Source organism: Dromaius novaehollandiae, chromosome 8, assembly GCF_036370855.1.
Source record: "Dromaius novaehollandiae isolate bDroNov1 chromosome 8, bDroNov1.hap1, whole genome shotgun sequence".
NCBI classification, from domain to species: Eukaryota; Metazoa; Chordata; class Aves; order Casuariiformes; family Dromaiidae; genus Dromaius; species Dromaius novaehollandiae.
In genome coordinates, this window is record NC_088105.1 from 23,139,983 (window position 1) to 23,166,004 (window position 26,022).

At 36.0% G+C, this 26,022-nt stretch overlaps 1 protein-coding gene and 1 long non-coding RNA gene across 4 annotated transcripts in view; one reads left to right on the forward strand and one right to left on the reverse strand.

Annotated features, from left to right (window-relative positions):
• LOC135329041 (uncharacterized) overlaps positions 1–26,022 on the forward strand; it is a 66,918-nt gene that overhangs the window by 2,862 nt on the left and 38,034 nt on the right. The window lies entirely within an intron of this gene.
• The window catches only part of BTBD8 (BTB domain containing 8), a 45,721-nt gene continuing 22,614 nt past the window's right edge, over positions 2,916–26,022 (reverse strand). For all 3 annotated transcript variants that reach the window (XM_064515920.1, XM_064515919.1, XM_064515921.1), the window contains 9 exons: positions 22,839–23,021; positions 21,893–22,030; positions 20,647–20,776; positions 18,110–18,171; positions 16,332–16,971; positions 15,877–15,964; positions 15,172–15,311; positions 11,420–13,747; positions 2,916–10,060 (listed from right to left, as the gene is read on the reverse strand). In XM_064515920.1, coding sequence (XP_064371990.1) covers positions 9,591–10,060; positions 11,420–13,747; positions 15,172–15,311; positions 15,877–15,964; positions 16,332–16,971; positions 18,110–18,171; positions 20,647–20,776; positions 21,893–22,030; positions 22,839–23,021 — 4,179 coding nt within the window. In that variant the 3' untranslated portion in view covers positions 2,916–9,590. The remainder of the gene's footprint in view (positions 10,061–11,419; positions 13,748–15,171; positions 15,312–15,876; positions 15,965–16,331; positions 16,972–18,109; positions 18,172–20,646; positions 20,777–21,892; positions 22,031–22,838; positions 23,022–26,022) is intronic.

Here is a 26,022-nt window from a genome sequence, read left to right on the forward strand (position 1 = left end):
CCGTCACCTGGACTGAATTTTGTGCAAGAGGGGACGCTGAGATCCCAGGCTAAGGATGGCTCAGGGGAGAATCCTAGCAGCAGCCCTAGCTCTACTTCAGTAGCCCATTTTGAGCTCTGCTTTTACTGCATGTCTCAGCTTTCACTTTTTCAGAACTCAGTGGCAACTCTTTTCTAGCTGGTAGGGATCTGAAAAGGCAGATGTGGTGCACTTTCTCTTGTGTGTGCTGCAGGGCCAAGTTTGGTGCTGGTATGTGTGCCACAAAAGGAAAATAACTCAAAAAGATTTTACTGAAGTGATAATTGGTAAAACTCTGGTGGGAACAGACCCAACTGTCCCTAGGGGAAGATCTGTATCCCAGCCCCATACTCTTTCATGATTCAAGTGACTTCATTTCATGTGAGTGCCTAAAATTGCACATCATATTTAATCTGTATTCAGGAAACTTTCTAAGGAGATAGAAGATTGCTAGTAATATTGGGGCTCTCCTCAGAACATGCAATATATTGAATACAAGCAATATAGTGAGTACAAGCAGTGCAGTTTATGACATCTGTGAGAATCTTGCTCATAGACGCGCTGCTTGCGTATTTAAAAACATGCATTGTCTCAAGAAATGCTAAGATCAGTCTTCATCCAACATACTAAAAAGTGAAGGACTTACAAAATCATTAAGTGAAGCCTCCTACTCCCCAGAAATACTCATCATTACATCTTTATTAAAACTGTACATACATGAGAAACAAATAGTATTTTTATATATATTGATTGACTAGGTTTTATTTTTGGAATGAGACATATTTGCATAATGGAGAAATGTAGGCTCCTATCTAAGCAGAAGGCTATTTAAAGAGAGCTTGGACTCAAAGACAGTAGAATTTTCTGTACTGCATACTCTTTGGAACATTCTCCCCCCTGTAGTCTCACTTTCAAAGAGTGATTTTGAGGGATTCTCTGCTACCTGATACTATGAGCTAGCCTCTGCTTCGCTACTCTATCTGTGCTCAGTCGTGCTTGATGTGAGAGAATTTCCTAGGAGCTATGTTCTTCTTCCATGATGAATACTCTTTGATCACTCTACATCTGACCCTGCAACTTCAGGGTTTCATTATGTCGCAGAGATAGAAGTCTGTGACTATTTACAGCTGTTAATCCAGCTCTTTGTCCTTCAGGGACATGCACAGAGCTACCTGCATAAACCTCCCAGAACCTGTCTCATTTGCAGTGATTTTGAGATAAGGGGCAATCAAAGCTGACCTTTAAGTGAAGTGATGTTTATGAATCTTTTTTATGGAGTAGGGATTAGACTCATTTTCCTACTTACATTCATCTCTGCTCTGAAGATCTCTGCCATTTTGCTAGTCTTAGCTCTGTCTTAAACAGCATTCATTTTCCATATGCCTACAAGGTGTATTTCACATATAGGAGAAGCTGCAAGAGGGAGAATGAATAGTGCTATATCTGACAGCGTATCAAGTAAGTCCTGGGAGCAGAGAGGATATCCCCATTTAGACAGGAATACAAGGATTCTGGGATTAAAACTCCCATATGATGGAAATAATGGTTTAAGTGTTTGGATGAATAGGTAATTTATGACAAGGCAAGATCTCTCAAAAGTAGTGTTTCTTTGCACTGTACTGCAGCCTTTCGTATATGTTCGGAATCGGCGCCGTTTTTTGATATCCAATTTCTTAGGGCAGTCACAGAACCACTCATCTTCCTTTTCTATAGATTTTTTTAATATGAGGACTGATTATTCATCTTCAGACACAGCACCCATGCCCTGTTCTCCAATGACATAAAACAAGAAAGAGTGTTTTTTCCCTGTTGCAAGAGAAAAAAGGTCTGAAGGTCCACTAAACAGCTGGAAAGTAACATTTTTTGCTATTAATAAGCACAAATTAAAAACAATGGTTGCAGTACACACATTCAATGAACTACGACGACTCAGCTTTTAAGTTACACATAGGATTTATTTCTCTGTCAAACACAAAGCAACTAAGAATCTTCAGTATGTAGCATGGGGAAGAAAGCTTGTGGGACTATGAAACCGTACAGTGATTCTGGAAACAGAAAAGCAGGTTTGCAAGGAATCATTTGGAAATATGGTTACTTAGGCCCCAGCTGCGATCATAATGACAAATGTTTGAAAAAGCAAGCAGGTGGAAAAAATGCAAGCATTCAATTTGAGAGCTTAACCCTCCCTTCCTGAAACAATTGAGTAGTCAAAATACTGTAGGACCAAAAAGCCATGGACTATCGGTAGTGACTCAGCCTTTTCTCAGAATGCACTCCACTATATATATAGAGGATCAATCTCAATTACTAGAGCACAATAATCTGGAAAATAGGGATTTAAGTTTCCTGCTCTATCACAAAAATAGAAGTATACTTTTTGTATGGTAGGAGGCTTGACATATATGTAGTTATCAGGTTCATAGGCCTGATTCTATGAAGGTAACACAAAAAGATTTTACACTACCTGCACAGTATCTGGCACGTACATATGGTTTGTCCTGGTTATACTGAGTTTAAGCACATTGATATAATTCTACTGAGAGGCAGAATGCCATGCCACACTCAAAGGAGGGTTATTATAAGGAGGTGAAGAGCTAAAGTGATCTCATTAAACACAAATTTAAGAAAATCACATATTTGTCTGATCAGAATAGACCCGCCAAGAGGACTAAATAAGGACTGTGTAAATGAGGATGCTGTAAAATCTAAGTGTTTTGGTAGAGCTTTGCTAAGCTCAGTCTCAAAATTGGCTTGTACAGTTAGAAAGGAACAAGTACGTGTATAAGTTACATGAGCCAAAATTTTATTTCTGGTACCAATCCTTCTGCTCAGACATGTATATAAAAATATGCTGATTTTTACAAATGCGGATCTGATACCACCCCCACTAACTTCACTGGGAGCTGAGGAAGTTCAGTACTTTTCAAAAAGTCACTCGCTTTGACTTGTATGCCTGTATGTAAGACCTGACGGACTGTGTCATTGGGCTCAGTCTCCCACAGCTGCAACCGTGCAGCTGCTTTGGAGGTGAGTACCTGCCATCCAGTTCAGAACTTGTATGTGTGAGCTTCCGTTCAGATCCACTAGACAGCGCATACACTCGCTCCATTCCACTTCAGTCTCTTTTAACATACAAAAAGTATTTTGATTACTAATGTCCTAGTTAACTGTGTCTAGTTTCGATGTATAGTCTTCCCTTCCCCATCCCCTCCCCCCAAAATTGAGGCTTCGGTTATTCAAGATCTGTACATCAGTATTCATATTTAACAGTGCAGTAGCAAAAGGTCTTTTGCTGTACATAATGCAAAAAGTTATGTTTCTCAGGGCTTTGATTTCACTAATGGAACTATCTTCTGAGCTGGGAACATCAGCAATAAATCAAGGAGAGCAGGATAGCAACTTAATGGAATTCCATTATTAATTATTTCATACTCTAACTGTATCCAGATGGTTCATCAGGATTAGAACCTCATTAAGTTGAGTACTATATAAAAACACAAGTATGCACAATGCCTGCCCCCAATGCCCGTTCCATTAGCCTGAGAAGTGAATGTTAACCTGAAAGCCAACTTGCAAATGTTTAAGCAGATTCACTCATGTTTGCAGAACTGTTGCTTAATTGACTATTCTGTGTAATTGTGAAGCAAAGTATAAAAGGATGGTCAAATGCAAAAAATAAACAGATTTGTGTGTGTGTGTGGTTCTTCACTTATTAGTTATCAAAGGTATAAAAAAGTTGTTACGGAAAACAATTTTTTTCCCCAGTCAATAGCCACATTTTAGATAAATAATTTTCCACTGTCACGGGTTTAGTTCCCTTAAATACATGCTGTAGTTGCTGATAGGAAACTTCGTTTTAAATTAGGCAAAGAAAAGATTTTAGCTTGGATTTTTTCCAAAATGGAACATACTGAAGCTTATTTGTCAAAAATAGCATACATAGCTTGTGTTCAAGAAACGTGCCTGAAAAAATTATGGATTTTCTGCAAGAGATAAAAATCTAAGTATAGTGGATTTCAAATTTAAAAGCCCCTTTCCATGAAATATCTGTTTTAACAGAGCTTCTACGTCTGATTCTATCTTTTGTCCTCAGTTCCTGCTTGGTCCTGGAAAGAACGTCATCTATCAATGTACAGCTGTTAATCACCTCCGTCATGAAATATTAACAGAATGCACACAGTTATGACTCTTAAATTGAAGTCTTTCTAGCTGCAATTTTTCACATCTATAATTGTACAATATTATAAGTTAGTAGAGTAAAACTTAGAGAACTATGAAATGTGTATATTGGAAAAACAGCATTTCTAGTACATGCATTTAATATAGGTAGGCCCTGAACCTGCTTCAGCTGAGGTTGACAGGAGTTTTTCCTTTGACATTAGCAGAAGCAAAATTACTAATTCTTAAATGCCCTGGTTCTGGGCAACAGATGAACAACATAATAGCAGTTCTTAATTCCTCATGCAAAGGTTTGGATTTTCTGGAACAAAGTAGAATAAGCATGCTAGTAATTATCTTCCAGATGGCAGTAACATATATTCACGGTTTTAAAATAGTCTCTTGGCAATCTGTTCTTAGAACAGGAGCATTACTTTTGTGTACATATTCTCTGAAAGAAATTGAGATAGACAATGTTAAGGGAACCAATCCTATAGACAGTCTTTGTGTGAGAAACATGGGAAGTTCCCTTGCCTGCTAGTTCCTCCAAAATAACGATAAGATACACAAATTAAAAAATTCAAAGTAATTTTGAAACAGATTTAAAAATTTAAAATGTAAAATGTTGGACCAAGATTATTAAAGATGTACAGTCAAGTCACGTACCATCCAGAACTCGAAAATATTGCAAGCAAGCCATATTTCTTGTACTTCATGATTAATGTTATCTTTCCCAACAACATCCAGTTATTTTATTATAATGAGAATCTTTTTATCTCAAATACCGATTTCCTGTGAGCATGATATTCCTGTCTACTGACTTTATTACCATTCCATATGCTACAGGCCCTGACAAGGCCCTAGCAACTGATCTAACTTTGAAGTTAGCCCTGTTTTCAGCAGGAGGCTGGACTAGAGACTTCCAGAGGTCCCTTCCAGCCTAAATTTGTCTGTGATTCTTTGATTTTTCTGATTCTACAGCAAGTTTTTACAAGAGAAAAATGATAAATGTATGGAGTGTCCTTTCCACTACCCTTCCACAAAAGCAGGTATTTGTCTCTTCATCCTCTCTGCAGTACCACTATCAGTGCTTGCTGATCGCATTCATGCATACTCACTCCTTTCTCTGGATGTTCACTTTAGGTCTCACTCTCCTCATTCCTTTTGCTACACAGTATAAATACGGTATATCTCATGCCTTAGAAAAACAAGACAAAATATACTGAACCAACATGCTTTTCTAACTGTTGCCTATCTCTTTCATCTTTAAGCTCAGTTTCTTTCCTTTCATATACTCTTCCAAATTGGTATCTGCCTTCCTTTCATTCTAAAGAAGCCAGAATCTCACTTCAATCACAGTCGCTAAGAACGTTTTCTTAACTTGCCTCAGAACTGGTACTTTATCCTCATCTGGCCTTGTGAGCCATCTTCGACAAAGCCAGCAGTGCTTTTTTTGAAATCTTGCCATCCTCATTTGATTCCCTTCACCATCTTTGCTTATTTACTTAGCTTTTGTCATTGTTTTTTAGCTGATGCTTTGGAAGAACCTCCAGTTTCCTCAGTTTTCTGTAGGGGTCTAAACGCTCTGGCCTCAGTTCCTTTCTCTTTTCTCTCTGCAATACATCTGTTGGTAATTTATTCCACAAATACAATTTTAGCTACCACCTCTATGTGAAAAATCTGGAGAGCTGCTTCTCTAATCCAGACCAGACTCCTCCTTTTCAAGCAAAAAAATTTATTTTGCCTATGAACATCAGCTTGTGGAGGTCTAGCCTATCTTTAAGTCAGTACGTTTAAAACATCCCTCCATATTCTTCACTTTAGTAACATGTCTTTCAATGTAGAAAACAGCAGGATCATTATCTTCAACTCAGATTTGAGTCCTCTCCTCTGAATTGTTCTGATTCTTTCTTTATATCCTGTAAGATGCAGACTTGTTTATCCATTTACCTAGCTGAATCTCTCATGTATGCTGTCAGTATCACTGTGGACTGCAACGTTCTTTTCTCAAAAGCAATTTTACTGCTCTTATTCAAAGTACTACTGCAAAGATGAATTCTTAAGCGTTATTTTAACTATGCCATCTCTTCACCAGTTCCCTTTCACTGTTTCATTAGGAGTACATACCTTGTCTTTACTTTAAAGGTCATTCAGGACCTCTTACTCACTATTCACTTAGTGCCCATGACACCACCTTCAATTGTTTGCATATTAAGCTTTCAAAGAAACCTTTGCCTATTCTCTCATATTTTGGAGAAGGGACCAATAAACACTCACAAAATCCCTGTCAGGAGTCATGACCAAGACTCCAGGGAACTCAGGTTCTATTTAACAGATAGCCACCTACACTTGCTTAGAGCTTGTATGTCCTTCTGAACGAAGAGGGACTACTAAACAAGGTCAAACAGACAGTGTTTAGATGGCATGCAGGGCTGCTCAGGAATATAGATCCTTACAAGCTCCCTCATTATCCAGCCTCCAAATCTCACCCTTTGATTTTGCCTTGCCATAAAGCATACAGAGAAAAAAGTGACAGTATTTAAACTGATGATGTGCTGAAACCATTGCTAATTAGCTAGACAGATATTGATTCTCTCTCATTTTGCTTTTCTATCAGTGTTTTTTATCTTTTGTCTTAACTTGGATTGTAACCACTCCGTGGGAAGTCTTTGTTTTTGTTCTGTGTTTGTACAGTCTAGCCTGTGGGACACTGGTCTGCTTAAGGCTCACAGACACTCTGGTAACGCAAATTAAAAACAATACCGTTTTCTATGTCTGCTGCTTCTACGGAGACTGTGTAGCTATGGGAAGCTGAATTCTGTTTTTGCATACATATCAACTGAACAATACACCAAATCCTAATCATCTGCTCTAGTGCAAAGCTATTAAAGGAAATGCAACAACATCAGTGCGGACTTGAGGAAAGAATCTGGTTTAGTTTTCATATTACAACCAGTAAAGTAAATAAACAATTAAAATCCTATAGCTGATTGTATTTTTTCTGACATAAACATGGAGCTCCATGTGCCACATTTCAGTGTTACTTTTTAAATTAAAATAGAACTCAAAAGTATGGGTAAAACAAAAAAACAGACAAAAAGAGATCTTTTTTTTCCCACTTTGTCACTCTTTCTAATCTTTTATTTTCTTCTTTCATTTCATCTTGTTTAGGTATGAATATCCACTACCTGACTATCATCAACCAGGATTTTAAAGTTCATTAAACTTGAGTTTAAACATCTCTTTTACTTTAGTCTTCTACACAGAAATTAAGGAGAAAAACCCATTTCCCCTCCCTTCTTTAAGAGCTTCTCTAGAGTTTTGTCTTTAGCTATTACCAATACTATAGTTCTTTCATTTATCCATAAGATTGTCCACCATCTGCACACCTGCTAAACTTGAAGGTAAAAGACAAGTTCTTTTGATGAATTTACACTTCTAAAAGTGCATCCAACTCCGCCCCATATGGAGACTGGGGTAAATATAGCCTATTACATTTTAAATATTTTGAATTATAATATCACAGGCTGTTTATGCTGCTAAAAGCTGAAGGAGTAGGAGAAAGATCTTTCTTCTGAGACTGAGTATTCCTCTTCCATGGGTTCTGACTCCTTCCTCTTCACAAACATAAAGAGAAAGGAAGCCCTTCTTTTTTTTTTTTGTCTTCATATGTCTCCTCCATTAATTTGGAGGAAATAAAACATCACTTTTACTTCTATATGTGATCAATGAAGTGGCTTTCTTGAGTAACTTTGAGTAAATGTTTTGCATGAGATCTCCTTATCATGTCAAGTCCAAAAATAAGACAGGTGATAAATTTGTTGTGCAGTAGGGCAATTTTATATTTCAACACAACTGAGAATTTCTGACTATGAACAAAATAAATGAAGTTTATAAACAAAAATAAGGGCACTGTCAGAATTGTGCAAAAGCTTGCAAAACTGATCATATTATCTGTGATTATGGCCAGCTTAAGTGGGCACTTATCTTAAATAGATAGTTTTAACAAAAAAAGTAACTTTTTGCTGCCATACATCACCCACTTTTGAAGGCGCTGCTCCTGTTAATGACTAAGAGGAGGCAGAACACTTCCTCTATAGCTGCGTGGAAGACAAGGTTTACTGTTTCCATAATGCAGGTATCTTAGAGGGCCTAATCTCTGTGGGGAAAAAAACCCTGAATGTTTCAGGAGGAGTTTTGACTTGATAAGAATTATAAATATTTTCCAACTTCCCTCCTCCCTCTGTCATGTCAAACAGTCCTGTCCACACCCAACTTAATAGCCAGAAACAGCAGAATGAGCAGTGTGGAGAAGTATTTTCTATTTTACTCTCCTTAGTCAGAAAAACAGTTATGTTGACATTTAGTCTCCATATAAAAGCTACACTTGAGAGATACTAATGAAGCTGCAAAGACAGAAAAATCCTGTTACCCTTAAAAAATGCAGCATGTGAGAATAAACAAAACAATCCATGAGAATTTAGCCATGCCTCAGTCTCAAAAGAGTGCAGGTGTAGTGAATTGAAGCCCAAAGGTACTTCTCATGCAAGTCAGACTTCTGATGTAACAGTGACCAGATTTTTTCTGTCAGCACTTCAGAATGAAATATACCTTTGGAGATACAAGACACATTATTTTTAGAACAGGATCAGTATCCTACCAACTCCTCTGAATACATGCACTAAGTCATTAAAAATATCATTTAAACATGTGTGTTTCCAAGAAAGAAACAGTGCCCTTCCTAGAACGCAGACCCTCTGAAATTTTGTATTTGAACAAAAGACAAATTAAAAAATTTATTGGAAACTTCTAAACAAAAAACAAAAATACAAAAATCAAATCTGGAAGAAACAGATGGAACAAGCTGCTCATATTAATAAAGCCCAAAGCAGATTCATATTCAAACATTTTCTGTAAACACAAGTATGCTTTTCTATTATTTAAAGCAGCATTGGCACACATCACCTTTTGACACAACTGTTCTAAATCTTTATTGTTGTAAAATCAAGTCACCATATAGAGAAAAAAAGGAGGGGAATAGCTCTGCTAGTTGTGCAGTCATCTTTAAATTCTTGCTCAATGAGAATATTAAATGGCAGAAAGGAGTATAAAAGGGAGAGGAGAAACCTAGATTTTTCTGTCATGTCATCTGTTTTTTTCTAACAAGTCTAGAAAATACATGCTTAAAGTTGATTTTAGAAAAAGACATACATTTAAGCCTTGAAAAATTATTGTACTTGTGATTAAATCTAGGTTATAAATTAATGTATTTACCTCCTTAATCAGAAAGATTGCCTCAGTATCAAGAATTGCTTGTTCTTGACTGATGCAGTATTTCATTATTGTATGGAAACAACGCATCAAAAATAGATTTGGGGAATGGGTTGGAGTCCAGTTGCAAACATTTGATCACCTTAATGATGGGTTTCCAGTTCAAGAATTGTCCATTCCCCTTGAGGAGAAGAACAGTCTTCAGATGAAAAGCTTGCCACTGTAATGCTTGCTGAAGAATCATCAAGTGGAGACATTATTTCAGTCCACCTACTGAAAGTGTCAACTTGTGATGTACCCTGAGGATTCGAACCATCTCGTGCCAGAAACAGTGTCTGGTTGATAAGACATTGTGCTAAGTTAAGGTCTTCAGGAACAGAGTTTTTGAAACCTAAATTTGAGTCCTGCTCAGATAGTAATTGCCTGAGAAGAGTCCAATCCTGTTCTGCAAATTGCTGATCTTCAAAATCCACATCTAGAACTTCTGTTTCCGAATCCATCCTCTGCTCAATTGCTTCTCCAACATCCATCTCATATATTGGAGAAAGGGTTTTTGAAGGTCGATGTTCATACATGCAGGTTTGTGCCATTGTGTCATAATCATCTATGTCTCCTGAAATAATTCACAATACTGTACAATGTAAAAATTGCAGATGATCTTCCCCTCAGGGCTGTGTAGAGCAAAATTTAACTCATTCAGGAAGGTCAATCCAACCAGGTTAAAAAAAAAGGGGGGAGGGGGGAAATGTAATACAAAATTGACAAAAATTGAGGCATTTATTTCCTATATAAAAAACAAAGTATGGTTTATAAATTAAAGCAGCAATCACCACTGATAATTAACAGTAAACCTCCATTATAAAGTTTCTGATACAGAAAGTGACAAGTTATGTAAGTACACATTTAATGCACATGAAATTTATCATTTACTACATAAATTAAATTTAGACCAGGAGGTCCATGGAGGGAATTAATAGAGAATGATTACTGAATGGTGACTTACGCTATGTCAGCTTAGAAAAAAATTAAAAACAAAGTAGTTTATCCACAGGCTTATTTCTATACTGCACATGCAAGGGCAGCTGCAGGCAAGAGCAAGCAAACTTAAAAAAAAAAAAAGTAGTACAGCTTTTAATGTCTTCTTGTTCTGTGGTGTAGCTGAACATAGGTCATCGTCAGCATTTCATTACTCTTGAATACACAATAGTTATAATCAGCACTATTGTATATTTTTGATGGGATAATAAACTGAATTACTGATACAGAGAAGACAAAACACAAAACAACTAGACAGGTAATCATCTAACTATGCGAAACAAGTTAGAACTTTTCTGTATATAATTATTAGTTCTAAGTATAATCTCTCTTTTAGGAAATTAGCTTTTACTGGTAAAATTTAGAATTGTAGACATCTTGTAAGCTCTAAATCAGAGTTCAAACCTGCTCCCACTGATGTATATGGCAAATATTCAGTTATATTCAGTGGGAGAAGGATCCAAATTTGTGTATAATATAATATATAAATAATTTACAACAGTAATGCATATAGCTGTTAAGTAAACAGTTTAGTGCGCTTTAGTTAAGGTTATTACTGTAGTTATTGCACATCCCATTCAGACATACTGTATGTTGTCAAGCAGACAAAACAAATACTGAATTTCCATAAAAAGTTGATGCTGTCATTGTTAGATTGGATCAGAAATAACTGAACTACAGACAACTGTGTCCAGTCGTCCTTTTAGCATTACATAAAATCTGTTTTCCTGTAGTAGTTAAGTTTCTTATTAACAGCTGGGTATTTATGGATATTTCAAACAGACAAGCATTCTGTACCCAAGTGAAATACTTTAAAATACTTAAAGTATTTTTTCATCCAAAATTACTTCAGTTCAGGATTCAATCCCAGAAAAAACTGCCAATGTTTTCCCTATTCATTTGTTTTTGAATGACTGTTTCTATTTCTGTACATTACCTGGAAGTAAATCAGTATTAGCGTATTCAGTAGTTGCTGGTTGACTGTCTCTCACTTGACCTTCCTGAGTCAGTAACTGATTCTTATCAGGTTCTACAGGTTTTGCAGAGCTGCTCTTTTGCATATCAGAATTAGCATCTCTGTGATGAAGATCCAGATGACATGGTCTTTCTTGAGATTTTGCATCATTGTCTAAGTATTTATTGCACTGTTGAAATTCACTAGCCACTTCATTCTTCATATTTACTTTTTGCTTCTCTGCTGGTGGACACAGACTAGCTGCAGAGTATACCTTCTCTGGACAGTTGTGTTCAGTCATTGAAGCACCTTGGTTCTCCTTTCCTAGGATTTCAGTGTCACAAAGAAGAGAACTTTCACTCTTATCCAGTCTATTGTCTCTGTCCTTATGCTGTTTGCAGTCCAGGAATCCATCTTCAATTTCCAGTGAGTATCTTGAATAAAAAGTTGTTCCGTGATGCTCATGAGAAACACTGTCAAATACATCTGAAGGAGTAAGAGAATCTATTGAATGCTGACGTGATGTACGAGCTTCCACTCTATCATCTGATCCCAATTCTTCACATTCATCTACTGAAAGTAAAACAGATCGTTTGAAATTTTTAGTTTTAGAAAACTCTTGACTTGCAGTATTATTTTCTGTTCCATCTTCAAAGGCTAAATTATCAATTCCTTGGAACTGTTGAGTAGGAACATCTGATGGAGGACAGTTTTCTGCAACATTTTCTGCTTCAGATCTGTCATCTTCTGTTTCATCAGCAGAAGAAGAAACTTGGTCTGTTTCCTGAGTAAACTGTGCATTGCCAAAAGTAGAACTTTCATTTTCTTTAGTATTGGTCCTTCTTGCACTTTCTTGATGTGACCAGATTTCAGATCTTTTTCTTGGTATTTCATCATCGCTTGTTGAATTAATACGGAATAGATCAGAACCCTCTTTTTTCATTTTCACTTCTATTCTTAGGCTGCTGTCATAAATTTTTAATTCCTCAGGTGTACTTGTGTCACTGCTGCTTCTTCCAAGAAAATCATGGCATAACATAGTGCTGCATTTGGAAATCCCTCTTTCATTGGATCCTTCATCATCCTGAGAGCCTCCAGCATCATAATCTTCTGATCTTGGTTTTATGTCATCAGAGGATGTGGTTGCACTGCCAGTATCTGATTCAGGACTCTCTTTTGGATCGAGTGCCCCTGTACTCCAGTGGTCCACAAAGGGAATTTCTGCATTTTCGTGGTTTTCTGGCATTTCTGTAGCATCTATAGGCTCTATGTAATTAGGTGAACATTTTTCTGTTGCTTGTTCTGTAGCACATTTTGAAACATCATCTAAATCTACTGTAATTGATTTGTATTCAGTCAAGGCTGATCTATCACATGACTCATCGGCTGTCAGAAATCCCTCCTTATGAATTTGAGATGATATTTCATCCTCTTTATTGGATATCCTTTTAGAAAAGCTTGGTACAATATTTTCACCATAGTTAAGACTTATTTCTGTGTTTAATGTATTACTTTGTTCAGCACAGACTTTCGTTGCTTCTGAGTGTTTCATCCTTTCTCCTGAAGCAGTAGCCTTTTGATTGGTTTCCTTGGAAAAGTCTGAGTATCCATCACTAGTAGACTGTGCGTGACAGTGAAATTCAGCAATATTACCATCTTTCCTTGCATCTTTAAGCTGTTTCATTTCAGTTGCATCTCCACAGATTTGTTTTGCTTCCATTTCATTTTGGACTGAAACATTCGTTTTAGGAATAGTTTGTTCGATAATTAGAGGAGAAGATTCAGGAGGATTCAGTAATTTTTGTTTATCATGTTGACAGGATTCCGAGAGAATATCTTCTTTGCTATCTTTCATCAAAGAGTTCAGACATTCATTTTGCTTTGCAGAACTGCATTCGTTACTGTCATGAAGCTGAACTGCCACAGCATCAGCCATATGTTTTTCAAGTTTCTGTCCTGAAGTTCTGTGCTCAGAGGTGTGTGTAGTTTTCTGGACGACAGGAGATTCACTTCTTGAATGTCTTTGGGCAGAGGACTGTGATTTTAATACAGATTGCCCAGCTGTTTTCAGTTTTGGGTCTTTATTGTTCGTACTCTCACCGTGCTTTGACTGAGCCGGAGTTTTAGGTGTTACTATTTTTGCAGTGGCTTTTGCTACAGGCGTTTGCAACTGCTTAACACTCTTTTTCTTAGTTGAAGGATGTTTGTCTGAAACTGTTGTCTGAATCAGATGTTGTATCACATATTTTTCTTCATTTTGTTTTGGAGACATTCCTGATTTCAGTGAATTTGGTGATTCCCCCTGAGATCCTAACAAACGAGAAAAAAAAGAATGTAAAGATTATACATTGCAGTCAAACTATATACGATGAATTTATGTCATTTGAGTAATAGTTATTTAACTTTTTATGCAGCTAAGGGATTTAAGGCTTGTTAAAGAATTAAAAATTAAGATCTTAAATACAAACACTGGACAAAAATACCATCTTGCATTTATATGCCATCTTTGAAACTAAAGCACTTTACAGACTATACACAAAGGAATTACTTCACCTGTCACTGAAGTAGTCATCATTGGGGTAGAAAGCAGCAACTATCTAATAGTGCATAGAAACACTGTACAGCGGTTTAGCATAGGAAGTGATGAGCACTGTATTCAATTTATATTGCAGAGGAAATGAAAGTAGGCAGAATATAATTTCATTAGTTACAATATGATTAGAACACAAGAATTAATATCCTTGCTCTGTTAGAAAATGCTGCAAGATCTTTAATGACCACAAATTGACAGGACCTGTGTTTCATATAATACATTTAAGATAGTATAACTTGAACACTTTTTTTCCCCCCCAGTCAGTCAAAATGGGATTGAAAAGGGTTCCATCATTAACATTTTGCATCATTTCAGAGCGAACCATCCTCTGTGGTCTAGGATGTCATTTCCCGCACTGTTGAAATCAAGAATTAAGTTTGTGGGGTAAATGAGTAACAGTAGAGCTACAGCTAGGGGGATCAACAAAAAGGGAAGGCATAAATTAACAATTCTTAAAGAAATTTTAAATTCTAGCAGCAGTGCCAAGGAAAGAAAGATTTTCTTGTGCAACCGGAGTATATTTGTCTGCAAATGACTATGATTTAAAATCCTTGTTTAGATTACACATCACCTAAGTTTATTATTTACAGTTATTGCAGCTACCTTCTCTGTAACAATAAAAATCAAATGGAAGCATTTACCTGATACAAAAGATTCTTTTTAACTCAAATGTTTATTTAGGAAGCTAGTTATGTAAAAGAAAAATTACTTTGAACTGGGATTCCAGCAGTTTTGTAAATACAAAAAGCAATTAAACAGATTATTTAGAAAGTATTTCCTTCAAGCAGTGTGCAGTGTGGATCTTTGATGCATATTATAAATGTTTGATCTGCAGAATTACTGTTGAACTCAGTGGTGGCTCCAAGTGCAGAAGTGCAATGTATCAGCAAAATAAAAGACTCTGCAAAGCAGATTAGAGAGATGGCGTTCACTGCCAGTTGGTGGATTTTTCCGCTTGTTTAATTATTGTGAAGTTGACACACATGCATTTACATTTTATAGTTTAGGGCTGTCAGCAAAAATGAAATACGGAAAATAAACAGAATTGTTCAGAAGATTTTGGCAAATACTTGTGCTAAAAAAACAGCATAGAGCTTTCCATAACAATGGAGGACTGCTTCATTGTCGCATGAAACTTTACCTCGGTTTTTGGGAGAATTGGTAGGTGTGTTCTGTGCCTTTGGCTGAGTTGCAGAATTGCTACTCACAGTCCCTTTTTTCTTCAGAACAGCTTGTACGTTTTGTTCATTACACCCTTTTCCAGTTGATTTTTTTGTCACACTGGAAATAAAATACAGGCATTATTTATAGGCTTAAGATCTATAAATGTTTCATGATATTTAAACAAATAATATATGTATTTTATATATACACAAATATATAATGAAAACATGGAAAATGCAACCTAAGATTCATAATGCCTTTTCTCTTTTTGAAAATAAAAATATATATGTTTATGTATATATATGAAAATAACCAGTTTCACAGGATTTCAACTGTCCTCCTATCCAGTGTTTTTGTAATTCAATCTAAGCTACTCCGGAGGTGACAATTTTACAACACCGTGTATAATCATTAGCAGTCCAGTATGCAATGACCTGAATGACCTATAACAACGTTAGAATGATTATAAAACAGTCCAACACAAAGGCAAAAACAGTTTAATCTTAACAATAGTGTTTCCAATAGCTAACTAATTTTTTGCTAGTAACATGCAACAGACAACTGCTCTGGAGTATTCTTAGATTAAAAAGAACATGTTGACTCAGCAGTCAGTTTAATAGTTCAACTGAAAAAACCCCTTCACATACATACATATAAAGTAGCGTACTGAGTTGTAACAAACCTGCTTGCTGCAACATTAGCCTCAAGCTCAGTCTTTTTTTTTTTGTTGGTGAGTCCATTTGATGTCTTCAAAGAAGACTTTGTTTTCACTATAGTAAAGTAAATTCAAAGTTAATTAAAGGGGAAAAAGCATGGCATACAGATACTGAAGAGATTCTAATATATAAAGGTGAGCTATTGAAAACAGTGTAGGTGCTAAACTTGGAAAACTTTACCATTTTACATGGCCACTAGTTGATGACAGACTTTTTAAAAACATCATAAAATAAAGTTTGTTAATAGAGGAGAAATTTAATATTCTTATCTGACGTTAATATTCATTTACATGGGAAGAAGGGGATGCTATCAGTCTAGAATAGTTTTTTATTTTTTAAACTCCCTAGGCTGTTTTTCAGTGTATGACCAGCCTGTGACAAGTCAGAAGGGGTTTATTACTTTTTTTAAACTTTAAATTACCAGTATATTTTTTTTCTTCTTCTACCAATTTATCCTCTTTGAGTTCTTCTGTCTGTTCACTGGCAGTCTGGATATCCACCATGCTTGAATTTGTTGATTTGCTGGAAGTTCCTGCCCCAGTTACGGAGCAGGGAGATTCCTTTCCTGTGTTTTTTCTCAATGGCTTTGTTTTGATCTGCACGCTTGAGGTTCCAGTCAGCACTTTAGGTCTGGCACCTGCAATTTTTCCTTCTTGGTTCTTTAGTCCTTTGCCACTTCCTGAATTTTTCTGTCCACTTGCAGATGATGTCTTTTCAACATCTTGCTTGGTAAGCATGCTTTCAGCTTTTGCGTTTCCATTATTTTCTGTTTTTGGCTTTATAACAGCTCTAGCCTTTGGTGAAGCAACTTTTTCTCCAGGTTTTGAATCTTTAGTAATCTTGGAAGCTGTTTTTTTGCCATCTTTCCCCTTTACATCCTCATTCTTTGAAGCCTTATTAGCAGCATTTCTATTGGTGCTTGATGTATGTCCAGATGCTCCTAATCCATCAGATTTCATTTTATCCTGATTAGTGGAAGTATCACCCCAGCAATCTTTCCTGCTTTGTTCTGTCCAGGATGTATTCTTTATACCGACTGATTCACTAATGGATTTGTTTAGCTAGGAAAAAAAAAACAAGAAAAAACAGAAGAGATTTATTCCACTAAACCATCTATAATCTTTCATTTCTGAAACACAGCTACTATTTTAGTAGTACATGAATGTAAAACAACAAGATTGGGCATAGAAATAATTTATGTATATATATATATAAAAATGATATAAAATATATATAAATATATAAATAGATATATATTTCAGCTCAGATTACTGGCTTTCAAAGACAGAAATATACCAGAAACTAACTGTAGTGCCCAGTAAATCTCTTGTGAAATACTGCTCTATAGAGAGGATATGGAAGTATCAAAGCAAAATCTCAATTTTACATTGGACAGATTTTTCTGCATGATTTATATGATTAGAGTCTGCTGAAGGAAACTTTTTTTTTGGAGTTATATATGCACATATTCCAAAGAGGAACAAAGACAATGAATTATTATGAACATAAAAACCAAATTTAATTTAAAATACATGTGATACAGGAAGCTTTTAACCATTGCTAACAGAGTATCCACTAGATAAATGACTGTAGTTCATTCTCTGTATCTCAGGTAAAGATATTTTCTGGAGTATGGAGAATTAAATGAATGAAATGGAATCTTTGTAATACCAAAAATTATTACATTGCATCCATCCCTTTCCATCAAATCATATAAAACCCATACTATTTTTCTACCAAACAGTTATATAATTTCAAGTGAGAATCTCAATATTAAGAGTGAGGACACTAAAATGTATTATTTCAGGGCAGGGAGTATCATGGATTGTGCTGCGATGGCTTGTGACAATACCAGAGATTCATTAGCTCAGCAGCAAACCATTTGCTTTGGGAAACAGAGATCAGTTTCATTACATAGCCACAAGGGAATGTGAGTTTCTGAACACAAATTCCTATCTTTTATTTGAGCTTATCCATTTGAAAATGTAGTAGAGCACAGGTTGAGTCCTGAATGGACTTCCAGTAATGGACATTACGGATTTCGATGAAATACTGGTTTACAAGGAAAACATAAATTTTCAAAAGTAAATTCCATTAATTAATATATGACAAATTAATGTTGAGTTAAAATATAAATGATGAAAATAGTAAAGTTTACAAGCTTTTGAGTATTTTTAATATTTGGATGTAAATGTTTACCTGAGAACTAGTGAATACAGGTTTTTTGCCAAGTCTTCTATCATCACCCTTGTCAAAAGCCGCTGTAAAAGGGAAAAAAGCATTTTCTTTACTATTACGCAGGAGAGGAGGGAGACACAGAAAACAGTCCAGCCTACTCAATTAACATGTTCTGAAACCAGAAAGCAGTTCTTTAGGTCCTGTAATTATTCTAGGAAGGCTAATTTTACTGACATGGCAGATGTTAAGTGGAGAAATACGTTTTTATGTTCAGAAGAAAAAATGTGGTATCTGTAGTGAGGTCATGTGGCGTAGCCAAGTTGTTTAACTCTTCTGTTTCCCCATCTCCATGATAAGACACACTTGTTTCTCCAAGCTTAACTCACTCAAGGCTTCTAGTGAACTGAGATCTTTGATAATGCGTACAAAAATTTACCAAAAAAAGAGACTTTCAAAGTTTGCAGAAGTTCTAAAGCCAAAATATCTAAATGTACATGATATCTCTTTAGTCAGCCTACAGCTTAATGTCATCAGTTATCCTATGATTGTCATGTGAAATTTTCAGGCAGTGAATGCGTGGGTTTCTTTTTTTTTTGGACTGTTCTACTTTGGGAGGGAAGCATTTTTCAATAAAGCCTTTAAGCAGTTGTGCTTGTAGAATAGAAAAAGGATATTTATAGACACTCTACAGGCCCAGAATTGATAAGGATTCTTTTTTGTTTGTATTACTGTTCCAGTTCGAAAAAGGTTTTACAAAAAAAGGATTTAAAAAATTAAGCAGCCGTTCCCTCATATTCTGACATACTGTTTATACGTACAAAACCCATATCCATGTATAACAATAAGATGAGAATTCTGATGAATTCTCATTTAAGATATAAAAGTAATTTTTATATAGGTCTGTAAAAATCACACAAGAAAAAGTATGCTGAAAATGTCACCACAGGGATCTTATGCTTTTTCCAGCAATGACTCTGCACATTACTATACACCAATATATTAGACAAAATCCATATAAACTTGTGTCTAGCAAAACACAAAAAATGCAGTGAATGAAAAAACCCCACAATATTATGTTATCTTTTGGCATTTTTCCTTCTCCTTTATAATCTGCTAATTCTATATAGGCTAAATCCTTAAAGAATAAACCACCACCAGAAATCTGTAAGATGAAAGTTGATTTAAATTATCCCAGACAGATTTCACTTGAAGATTAAAATTAGTCTGACAGTATTGCATAATCGCTTCACCCAGAATTAAAAACAGGTAATTCATGCAAACATTTCGGTCTGTCTGCTTACAAATAAAATGTATCACAGCTCTGAGTTAAAATATAATCTAAAAGATAAAACAATTTCTGGCAAGATGGAGTTCAGACAACTAATGGCACACCTTAGTCTTAATTTTTTTTTTTTTGCATTGAAAGCCCTAATGTAAAAATGCCTAAACATAATTTAGAACAAGGAAGCAAACATATTAACAAAGACAAAAAACACAAGCTTGTTTGTGAAGCCAGCTCCTCAGCCTCTGAAGGTCTTTATAATGCAGGAAGAAATCATAAGCCTGTTCTATAAAGTAGCAATGAGACCTTGCTTGGCTACACCCCTAAATCATGCTTATAAAGACTGACACTGCATCTTTCTCTCAACGTGTAATTCTAGCATAAAATTTTAATCCATCTATAAACATAAACAATTTTATTACTATAATATTCTAGATGCTAATGTCTTTAACAAAAAGGACATTCAAGTGTTTACATTTTCTTTGAATCAAAAGTGATTTGATTATACAGAAGTCTTCAGCACATTTTTTTCTTTTATAACATTGTACTGTCAAAGCTAATACTCAACCATAAACCTAACTCCATTATCAGTTCCGCATCCTCAGAATATTTGTGCATTTCAAAACAAAGAAACGTTTGGAACAAAAACTCCTTTTTGTTGGAAGCTGAAGTACTGCCTGTTCAAATTTTTAGAGAACACTATGCAGCTCCTTAGGGGCTCTCTGCAGTAGCATACACAATATCACAATACCAATCAACTGTGAAGTCAAGCCATCTGCATTTACTCACAGTCCACATGAGATAAACATTATGCAAGAGACTAGCAGTATTTATGCAATAATATAGAAAACCAATAAAGGACAGAAACCAAATTCATTGAACTCATAGAACTGATAATCCGCTTTGTGCAGATTTAATTCTTCCACAGTGCTCATCTCCTTAAAAAGGAGACAGATAAGTCCTACTGCAATATTTTCAATAATTCAGAGTAGCCGTAAACAAGAATAGAATCAATCTACATATCTTTGGTTGCTATTGTATACACTCCCAGGAAAAAAACAAAACAGGGGAGACATTCACAGAAAATGACTTGCTGATTTCCTTGTCTGAAACTAGCTAAGCATGCTATCTTGCTTTCAGTTCTGAAACTCCACTTTAGAAACCTACAGCATCACAAACCTTGCTGTAATTTGTCTTGGGCTCCCCAATGCTGCCTAAATTTTGTATATTAAACAGATTACTAAACAGCTACAATGCCCTTTGATGCCACACATACCTGCCTCTATTTTTTGTTGATGGTCTGGCCTCATCAGCTTCCAGCTTTCTGTGTGACGAACAGCATAAAAGGACTGAACCAGGAAGACCCAGAGCTTATCACGCAGAGCCTGGATCTTGCACGTAAAACCCTGTGTTCAAGTAACAAATCAGCAGCTGGCGAGAGGCATATTGTCATAGCAACCAGTCATTATTCCTTTCTGAATCTACTTACTCCCTAAGCTAGATCAATGATGTCATCACTTATATTTTATGATGGCCTGGTAGACAGAGATGCTGTTTTTGAAAGTGTATTGCCCACCACTGTAATTTTTACAATACTTTGAAGCCAAACCATTCCAAGGCATACTAAAGCACTAGAAAACACAACATTCCTTTCTTTTTTTTTTTTTTCCTTTTTCAGATGAACCCCTTAATAGCTTTTTACTATCAGCTATGTCACAACAAGGTCAAATACTCTGGGGAAAAATAATGTATCTGATTAAATTTTCATTGCTTTTACCAAGATGATCTACAATAGCACCAGATCGCAGTAATTCATTTTGCATTTATTTTTCATTTTTTGCTGGTAGCATCATTCTGGATTTTAATCAGTATGTCATATTATTCATGAATTATCTCTAGCATTACAGTCAACCACATCTTAAATATTATTATTCATTATTTAAATTGTGGGAATATACACAGCATGTTACACACACAGAGACAGACACCTCCCCCCAATCCAAAAAACACACATCAGATTAAGATGCCTTCTTACTTCAGAGGACATAATCTTAAACAAAAGCAAATGTGCTGTGCTTTTTGCAAAACAGGAAAAAAAAGACAGAGACAGACAGACGGACATTCAGACAGACAGAGAGAGAATAAGCTCTCTTCCCCAGTATGTTTAAGGTAATTGAACATTTTAGTAAGTCTTCCTGCATCACAAACTTAAAATGATAGCAAAGATCAACGAGTAATGGTGCCCATGAGAATCATATTCCCACTATCATGCAATACATTTTATTGTTGCCATAGGTAGGGCTTTTCTGAAAAAAAAAAAAAAAGTGTCATTATCCAGTAAACTACTGCCCATATTTTCTGCACTTCCAACAGGACTTTGGACTGAGGCTAGTGCTTTTCTGTGTTCATCCAATTGCAGGACTGAGCCACCTGAGCTCAAACTACATCATCTGATTTGAACCCTTACACGAAATAATACCAGAATATTTTTTCCTACAAGCACTGCACATTGTAAAACCTACCATCTCCTTCACATTTGTGGAGTTCAACAACATATCCACAGCTACAAGAAGCAAGCAGCTATTTTCAGTATTAATACTTCTTTCAATTGCATTAAAAATTAGTTCTAGAAGGTCAGGTTTGCTGCTCATTGCCTGTGCCTGAGGAAACAAAAAAAGGCAGCCATTTAAAACACGAGTGTACTTTGTATGCGCAAGCCCTACTGAACAGAGAGGGTCTGCTATCACATCATGTGGGAGGCATTCCAAAAGCTGAGCATTTTCCTGTGTACCTATTCCATATCCCTTCCCCCTCCACATCTCTGCAATAATCTTGAGACCTCTGGTTAACCTGAATTTTAGGAACATACAGCCTGTGATGAATTTGCAGCCACACACAACTCTAAATCCAAAATGTTTTAACATGTTCATATTTAGTTTTTTTAATTGGTTGCTTATTAAAAAAACTTTCATGGGAAAAATGAACCTGGTAGATGACTAGCTAAGTTCTAACTAGGACCTACAGCATTGCCACATTCCTGCATCGCACAACAAAAATCACTGCAAGTTTGAGTATGCTGCTAGCATTCATAATCATTCCTATAGGTATATGCTGTCATTTGGGGAGACCCAGTGTTATGGAAACTTGTTGGAAGTTTTTGTACATGTTTATCTCTTTGCAATGCAGAAATCGTCCCACTAAATTCACTGGAACTTCTACATAACTTAGGTACATACATGAACACAGTATTAACCCTTAATTTACTTTAGAATAGCACTTATAAAAACTGCCTAAATTCTGTATTAATTTTCCATATAAACATTAAAACAAAAAAGCATTCTGATTATTTAACAGCCTGAACTATCCAAAGTGTAAATACAATTTTTATTTTTATACAATTTTTATACATGCATTTTTATACAGGTATTTTTGTTGCATTAGCATACAATAACTTGAGAGCATGTTTACCTCCAACAAAATATAAAAGCCTTCACTTTGTACTATATGTAGAAAGTTTGCCACAATAAATGTTATGCATTCTTCTTGTAGCCTAGATGCCAAGGCAAAAGCTGTCTCAGTCCATTTCACTTGAGGAAGACTACTGATCAGCCGATCACTTTCCATCAAAAGGAAAGGAGCATTCTTGTGGTTCTTAAAATAAAAACAGAAATTAGCCTGTTGCAGAGTAACCACCTAAAGAATTGCTGCTTACAGAACAGGTTCTGTTCAGTTATTAAACACTTACACAAATATCAAACCCTGTATTAGTTTCCTTTATTTAAATAAATTTGGATTTTGATAATTCAGGACATTATACCTACCTTCAAAGCTAAAGCAAAAATCCAAAAATCTAGTGCTTCTATTTTGCCTGCTGAAGATGGACGATAACGTTCTCAGTAGCTTTTATTGTATTTTTCAACTATGTGTTACTGCATATTGCAATCCTGAACACAATAAGGCAAATCAGAACTGGAGAAATTGAATGGAGAAGATCCTTTTACGTCATAGAAAAATACAGTAACTTCTTTTACAAAATGGGGAAGTAAAAGTTTCAGGTGAGTGCAGATGGCTGCTTAGCATTCAGGATACATAAATATTGAAGAATTTTCATACACATGCATCCTTTTGCTTGTTTTAAAGGAGTCAAACATCAAATGTTTGTCCTCTCAGATAAAGCAACCATTAGGCACTGGAGTTTTAACTGAACTTACTGTCTTCATTCTGTAATGCTTCTCTAAGAAATAACAGTTACACTCATGTAAATTAAAAACAAGCAAACAGATTTCCTGATACTTACTCCCTGTTCTGTGCCTTTGGTACTTCTGTACTTACCTAAGTAAGTACCTCATCAAAACAGTACCTGAGCAACACTATGGGCTAGTACATGGCTTGAAATGAATTTGCAATTTATCACTGTTTACAAGTAAAATAGATAAAAAGCTCTACTTAACACGACGCAGTAGGTCACTGATAAATTACGCAATGAGATCAGTAACGCTGGAAAAAGCAACAATTCCGATAAATATTTGACACAAAAAAGCTCACTGTAAATTCAGACTATATTGACCCATGCAAAGTAGAAATCAGTATGAATTTTTTTCATGCATATTGTAGTTAGCATATATAACCTGACCAGCCATTGCTCAACTATATATTTTTATTATTTTATTCAGCAAACTGAGCAAAAGCAGTTTGATTATATACATGTAAGGTAAATTAAGGATCACATATGTGCTTATGGTTTGATCTGGCTGCTCCCATTGGACTCAATTACAAACTTGTTGAATTGTCCGAGATTCAGCCCCTGCTCACAAGGCAATAAGCATTTACTCCCATTAGACACTTCCAGTGAAATATAAAATGCCTTCATGGACTTCTGATTAAATCAACACTTTGTAGGAGTGGCTCTAACTGAATTTTACTGCTGTTGCAATTCTTTTTCTAGCTCCATTCTAAACTGGAGTCTACTCTACTTGCCTAAAAACATGGTCATTTCCCTAGATCTGGCTGGGACCCCCGGGAAAAGTACCTGAATTTAAGCTGCACTCCCATTCTAGTGTTTCTGTGCTTGTCACTGAGGCTTCCCAGAGATTCTCCCACCAGTAGTCTCCTTTTCTTTGCATTTTTTTCTTCCTCTAAAGAGCTGCCCCACAGTAACTAATTTTTACATTTCCGAGATTGATAAATGAAGGGATTGGTAGGGTCATACTATTTAACTGGGTGTAACTGTTAAAACATTCTACAGCAGAAGACTTAAAAAGAGGATTGTAAAACATACAGTAGCCCCTGTAAAATTAATATTGGACCTTTTCTTCTTTCTCCCTCAAGAGCTTTAAGCATTTTTGCAGATTCTGAGTTGGAAAAACTACACAGGGAATTCCACAAATTTTTGGACTGGGTGCTACAAGAGCTAGGAGTTAAGTGTTCAGTCAACAGAACTGTTCTGTGGGCAGAAGAAGCTTATGATACATTTTTTTAAATTTGCAATTCTAAAACCTTTCTATGCATCAGTCCATAAAATATGGGTGAATCTTGCAAAGACCCACTCACACTAACTTTAAATTAGTAAAATGTATCTTGACATATTATAAGAGGCACAGAGGGGAAGACAGGCCTAAAGCGGCTTGGCTTTAACTTTATCCTGTCCTAACGCTGTCACGCTAGGGTGACTGGAGGGGATACTAGAGCTGCATCTGCAGTACACTCTGTCTTTGCACTACATACCTGAGCTACTTCAGCAATGGGTGGTGGTGTAACCATGTAAACCCATAGATCAGAATGGACTGATCTACGAGAACCTTAATTGAAACTGCTCTGGTATTTATACTATATATGACATACACATATTTATGACCACAAAGCTGTGCATATATATATATAGTAGGAACAATTTAGTGTACTGATCTATTATAATGGCAAAATACTCCTACTGCCGTAACAGCTATAGCTACAGTCTTTATTTTGTATTAGTATATTACAAACCTCACTAATACAAGCAAATTTATCTATCCTGATAGAAGGACAGTTTATTTATAACTGTGGATACCCTTGAGCAACCCTGGTACAACCATGTACCTCTGAAATCTTTCATTTTTCAGGCTGTCACCTAAATATGCAGTAGCAGCCACTCACAGCTGACCAGCACTTGATGGTGTAAGCACTCTTTTGCTAAGTCTTCCAAGAAGGTTCCCAGAAGCCTTTGCAACTCTTGCAGCAAGGGGAAGTTCTTGGCCAGAATCATCTTGAGAGTACATCTCTAACGAGGGGTATGTTTGGCAGCATGGGTAGCTGTGCCTGAGCTAATTAGCTTGGATAACAACAGTAACAAAGACATGGGGGAAAGGACTTCAGCATGAGCTATATACAAGCCCTCTGGAGACCTCACATACTTAGTTGTCTAGCGTGTGCTAGAACTGAAACTATCCTGTCTTCCCATGAATGTTATCTGAGCTAGCTAGACTAAATTTTGTGTATGCTAATCCACATTACAGTAATACTCAGTAATGCTTGGCAGTGGCTCTACAGATTTACCTTTACCAACTTTACCTACTCTTCATATTTCTATTAGAGTTCAGTGCATTTATAGACTAACTATTCGACTGAATTTTCTGTTAATAGGTCAAGTTCAAAGCAGTTACTTTAAGTCAGCTCA